We start from the raw sequence: 5,453 nt of genomic DNA, 5'->3' as shown, positions 1-5,453 counted from the left end.
CCCGCTGCCAGGGGTCAGCGCGGCTACGGCCGCTGCTGCGCGGGGGAGCGAGGTCCCGGGCCGGGCCGCAGCCAGCGGTCGCAGTCGGGGTCTCCCACAGCCCCCCTCAAGCTTGCCCCATGGGTCCCTGGGGCAGTAGCAGCTGGGTTGCGACCGCGCTGCCCGCGGGGCGATGTAGGGGTCTCCGGCCACCCTTGTCCCAGGGCTGCGGCCGTGCGGGAGGTGTATCTGGGCTCCGCGGCTTGGCTCGGTGCGAAGCGAGGCCGGTCGTCTCTGGCGCAGACGCGCCGGCCGAGCGAGCTGCGTCTCTGCTGCGGCTCGGCAGTTCTGGGCTGCACCTGCCCAGGGGCATTCGCTGACATCTGCGCAGCCAGGAAGAGGCTTGCAGCCCTGGTGGGATACAACACCTTCTCTATCGCAGGTGCCAAGCTTTTGCTGCCCGGACTTTGCTCTAACACCACTGTAAAATCCTTGGACTTGAAGGTGAGTTTGCTGGACTTGGCTTGAGCTACCGTGAGCACGAGCCTTGGCTGCTGCACCGAGGGGGTGGTGGGCAGAGGCTGGAGGAGCGGACAGTGGGACTTTGGAGGAAAAGCCCTGATGGCCCCGGCCCCCCACAGGGACGCTGTGCTGGGTTTCTCCCTGGGGCTCTGGCTGTGCGGAGCTTAGTGCTCAACACATTTCCTAGTAGAAACTGTGGTTTTGGTTGTATCGGCTCACGCTCTATGGTGTGAGCAGCTTGGGGTGTTAAGAGGAAGGTTGTCTTGCTCGTGGTTTAGTGGGGCAGGGGCTCCAGCCCCATGTGGACAGCGCTCCTGGCACAGGGAGGCCGGGCAGGTGATGCCCTCTCTGCATGGCTGCCGGCACCAGTGGGTACATCTGTGCCAAAGCCTAGGGCTGGGACAAGCATTGCCCAGGGGCCCCAGCCCCAGCCAGCCTGGTGTCACGTAGGATGTCAGTGGGGGGAGGGCACGTGGGCTTGTCAGGCCACTCACTGGGGTACCTGTTCCAGGGGAACAACCTGCAAGCCGTGGGTGCTGAGGCCTTGGGGAAACTCCTCCAGCAGAACAAATCCATCCAGAAGTAAGAGGCATAGTTCCCCACTCCCCATGCTCCAGTAGAAAAAGGGTGGGGGGTTGGGGGGGTGTTGGGGATGGTGTGGGCAGGGCTGCTCCTCTTTGGGGCCTCCTCTCTTGGCTGGGCTGGGCCTGTGAGTGTGGATGCTGGATCCTGCACGGGGCTGGACTGCCCCTTCCCTGTGGCAGCAGGAGGCCAAAGGGGCTGCCCCTCAGGGCACAGACTGAGCCCAGCCTGGGGTGTCCCTTCCCCTTAGCCTGGTCCTGGAGTGGAACAGCCTGGGCGTGTGGGAGGAAGGCTTCTCGCTCTTCTGCCAGGGGCTGAGCACCAACCGCTCCCTGCAGCGCCTGGACCTGCGCAACAATCAGATCAACCACGAGGGTGCAGGGGAGCTGGCTGCTGCACTGAAGAGCAACTCCAGCCTGCAGGAGCTGGGTAAGAGCCATTCTCATCCCTGCTGCATGTGGTGCAGCACGCACCTTGGCCTGGCTGGGCGTGCTGGGTGTGTTTGGCTGGCTCTTGGGAGGGAAAAGGGTTTCCTGTAGGCTCTGCCTCTGCTTCTCTCCGTGCTGCTGTACACCATGGGCTGGGGTTTTGGGCTGCAGCCGCCAGGTGGGTCTGGCCCTGCAGGCCGGAGTGGCACAGCACGGTGCCTGGGGCAGGCTGTAGGCACCTGGGGCCGGCAGTGACTCTGCGGTGATGCTTTGCTCTGCTCCGCCCTAGATCTGCGCTGGAACAATGTGGGACTCCTGGGCGGCCGAGCGCTGCTGAACTGCCTGCACAGCAACAGGACCCTGCGGCACCTTGAGCTGGCAGGAAACAACGTCCCCAGCGACATCCTGAAGGCTGTGGGTAAGCAGCGCTGGGCTTGCAGCAGGGTGGGATGGTTGCTGGGCTCTGTGCATAGTATGCCCTACTCCCCATAAGCAGCACCCTGGCAATGAGGGAGAATGTTTCCCAAACTTGGGTGCTGCAGGGTGTCGCCTCAGCCTCACAAGGGTTCCTGCAACCACTTCGTGCCCTAGTCATTGCCCCCCTGCAGGTGCTCTGGCTGCTCTTGGCATGGAAATGTTCACTCTCACTCCTGCCCTGTCTACCTCAGAGCAAGCCATGGACCACAACCAGGACCGCCAGAGCATCCTCGCTGAGAACCAGAGCCGGACCCACGTGCTCAGCAAGGAGGTCCTGAGCCTGAAGGAGGAGAAGGCCAAGCAGGTAAACATCTTCTTGTACCTGGGCTGGGGCACTGGGGAGCCTGGATGTCCTACTAGCATCTCTGTGCAGTTGTCTGGTGACATGAACTGTCAAGTGAGGCCTGAGCTCTGGTTATGTGGGTGTGCTGCATTCACCTTTGCAGCGAGCACACAGCATGGGGGGAGGGATCAGCACCCCCGGGGCAGGTCTGTGACAGTTCAGTTAGACACCTTGGCTCTAGCTCCTCCTGGGGGCTGTCTGCATCCCTCTGGGTCTCCTTCCCACTGGGAGGTCATGAAGCAGTTAACCCAACTTTCACTCCCTCTCCCCAATTGCACTCCTGAGCACCTGAGACACTGCTGTGGCTGGGTGCCCTGGCTGGAGCTGGTGGTGAAGCCCTTGCCCATCTGGATCCCAGTTTGGCTTTTTGTGAGAGGCCATCTGGGACCCCTCCCTGCCCCTCAGGTAGGGAAAGGAGGCAGGTTTAAGTGGCCTGAGCCCACACTTGCCTCAGTGTCAGCAGTGCATGTCTCTGGTTACAGTTTCTGAATTTGATGGACACCATAGACAGACAGAGGGAAGAAATAACCAGGAGCAGCAGGTCAGTGAGCCCCTGATTTCTCTCTTCTGTAGGGGCTGGACTAGCCCTCACAGTGGCGGCTGGGATGCCTGGCTGCCTCCCAAACACCAGCTCTCTCCTCTTGCCCCAACTCAGGCAGTCATCAGCACGGGTTGGGCAGCTCCAGGAGGCCCTGGCAGAGCGGCACTCCATCGTGAATTCACTGAAGGCCAAGTATGAGGAGAGCGTCTGTGCAGCCTTTCCACTGGCGGAGCTGTTGGCAGCTCAGGCAGGACTGCCAGGAGCGGGAGACCACGTGTGACCCCTTTGGTTTCTAAAGCAGCATGGCTGCATGGTGGAGGGGGCGAGCAGCTACCTCAGGCTTTCTAGAAACCTTGTGGGAGACCCAGCACGGGCTAGAGACTGCTGTGGAAGCTGTCGCAGTCCATCTCCTGTATCAGAGGCTGGGCAAAAGGTTCTTGGGTGCCACTGGGGGTGTCAGCTGCAGGAGTGCCGGCCTGTACACACCCTCTGGCTTGACCGTGGGAGTGGCTTATTGGTTGGCTGCACCGCTGGTCTAATGGAAGTCTGTCAGCAAGAGGGTGGTTCTGCGCCTGATGCTCTTCCATTCGCTGAGGCCTCAGTCTGGATGCCAGTGCACAGGGGCCTTGGGCAGGGTTGAGCCCCACAGCATAAGGGTGTTCACAATTGTCCTGGGAGTATCATGAGATAAGGCTGAGCTGGGGAGGCTCTGGACAGCCCTGTCTGGGCTGTTCCTGTGTTGCTGTTGGGTTATCCTGGCCCGTGTTGAGCTTTGACTGTATCTGGGAGATGGGTTGAGGTCAGACCTCTGCCTTGCTCTCCACTGTGCAGGTTGCAGATGGCAGAAGCTGCCCTGGCACTGTCTGAGCAGAAGGTGCACGACCTGGGGGAGCTGCTGAGCACTGCCAAGCAGGAGCAGGCCACCATGGCCGAGCGCCAGGCAAAAGATCTCCAGCAGCAGAAGCAGGTGGGCAGGAGAGGCTGGGTGTGTGGGCAGGTGGGCCATGCCTCGGCTTTGCAGGACAGAGGTGTGGGCAGAGGATGAGGGCAGCAGTGGCCAGAGCAGGCCTGCGGGGGCTGTGGGATCTGATGTGACCAGAGGGAGGGTACAGGATTTGGGCTGGGCATCAGGAAACAGGGACCAGCACATCTTGCACTGGCAGGAAGCAGCTGATCGGGAAACAAAGCTTCTCCGGGACCTGTCTGCTGCCAACGAGAAAAACCTGCTTCTGAGGAACCAGGTAGGCGAGTGTGCTTGGGCCAGTGTGGGCAGCAGGGTTGTCCCTGGGGCTCCCGCTTGGGCTCCAGACCCCCTCCTGCATTTCCAGCTACTAGCCCTGCATGGCCGTGTTCAGCTGCTCTTGTGGGTGTCCTTGCAGGTGGATGAGCTTGAGCGGCGGGGCAAGGCCCAGCAGGACCAGCTCTTCCAGCTGAAGCAGGACTTGACCAATACAGTAGCAGATCTGAGGCTGCGGGCTGTGAAGGCCGAAGGTGAGTGTGGGGCCAGGTAGCCTGGCCCAGGGGCCTCGGAGCCCGGGACCAGTGCTCCAGGGCTTGTGAGGAGATGTTGCCCCCTGACCCAAGCCTGCACTAGGGAGGCTGCGGTTGGTGATGGGCACCTTGAACTCGCAGAACGCCTGGACATGGAGAAGAGGAGGTTCAAGCAGGGCCTCGATGATGTGGAGTTCCTTCGGCAGAAAGAGGTGAGATCGTAGCACTGGCCGTGTTTGGGAAGTTTGCCCCATCCCAGCTGTGCAACAGGCCCTTGCTTGTGCCTGATTTTGCTGAGAGTCACTCTCCATAGGGGCAGGCTGAGCTCCCCAAAAGCATGTGCCCCCTGCTCCTCCCGTGCCTCATCTCATCTGTGCATAGGTAGTTGGCTCTTAGCCATGCTGTGGTGCCCTGTTTTGGGGAATGAAGGGGCCTGTTTGCTCCTGTCAGTAATTGGTGGGGAGGCATGTGTCCCTCCCTGTGCATGTGTGGGCAAGGCTGCCGGGTCTCACTGGAGGCCTGGGGTGGCCCCTGCTTTACAGGTGGACCACATGACGCAGCACATGGAGGCGAGCGAGCGCTCCATGCAGGAGCGCATCCAGCGGCTGGAGGCTGTCCGCATTGGGCTGGAAGAGGTGAGTTGGCACTCTGCAGTGGCAGTGCCATGGCGAGTATAGTCACAAGGGGCCCCAACAGCTTCCCAGCACTGTCCCTGGGGGATGCTGGAGGCAGGGAGGAAGGGAGGGGAGGGGCAGTGGCAGCCTTAGTCAGCCTTCCTGTTGGCATCGCAGCACATTCCCATGCGCTGGCTAAGGAAAGGGGCATTATGAAAACATCTGTGCCGGGTCCGTGTGGCCAGAGAGTGCAGCCAAGGGCTGCTGTGTGTGGCTGACCCCAGGAAGATGTGTGCACACAGCTGCTGGGAGATCTGCTCTTTGGCCTTGGAGCTGTTGGGAGTGTCTAGGTGGCAGGGGCCTGATCTGCAAGGGGTCAATTGCCCAGCCTATTCTCGTGGGTGAGGGGAAGATGGGTGATGCAGGAGTGGTCAGCCTAGCAGCCCCTGCTCTCTGCCCCCCCCCCCCCCCCCCCC

The 5,453-nt window shown here is 61.5% G+C and overlaps 1 protein-coding gene across 3 annotated transcripts in view; it reads left to right on the top strand.

Moving 5' to 3' along the window:
- The window catches only part of LRRC45 (leucine rich repeat containing 45), a 13,151-nt gene that overhangs the window by 5,294 nt on the left and 2,404 nt on the right, over window positions 1-5,453 (top strand). For 2 of the 3 annotated variants that reach the window (XM_019503760.1, XM_019503778.1), the window contains exons 2-13: window positions 422-483; window positions 1,013-1,083; window positions 1,334-1,512; window positions 1,801-1,929; window positions 2,120-2,292; window positions 2,814-2,872; window positions 2,987-3,064; window positions 3,704-3,839; window positions 4,036-4,113; window positions 4,252-4,363; window positions 4,505-4,575; window positions 4,906-4,998. In XM_019503760.1, coding sequence (XP_019359305.1) covers window positions 422-483; window positions 1,013-1,083; window positions 1,334-1,512; window positions 1,801-1,929; window positions 2,120-2,292; window positions 2,814-2,872; window positions 2,987-3,064; window positions 3,704-3,839; window positions 4,036-4,113; window positions 4,252-4,363; window positions 4,505-4,575; window positions 4,906-4,998 — 1,241 coding nt within the window. The remainder of the gene's footprint in view (window positions 1-421; window positions 484-1,012; window positions 1,084-1,333; window positions 1,513-1,800; window positions 1,930-2,119; window positions 2,293-2,813; window positions 2,873-2,986; window positions 3,065-3,703; window positions 3,840-4,035; window positions 4,114-4,251; window positions 4,364-4,504; window positions 4,576-4,905; window positions 4,999-5,453) is intronic. The other variant, XM_019503768.1, reaches the window with a different exon arrangement.

Source organism: Gavialis gangeticus, unplaced genomic scaffold (assembly GCF_001723915.1).
Source record: "Gavialis gangeticus isolate Ggan-Ray unplaced genomic scaffold, GavGan_comp1, whole genome shotgun sequence".
Taxonomy (NCBI): domain Eukaryota; kingdom Metazoa; phylum Chordata; order Crocodylia; family Gavialidae; genus Gavialis; species Gavialis gangeticus.
Note: the sequence above shows the minus strand (reverse complement) of the source record. Positions and strands in the feature narration are given on the sequence as shown.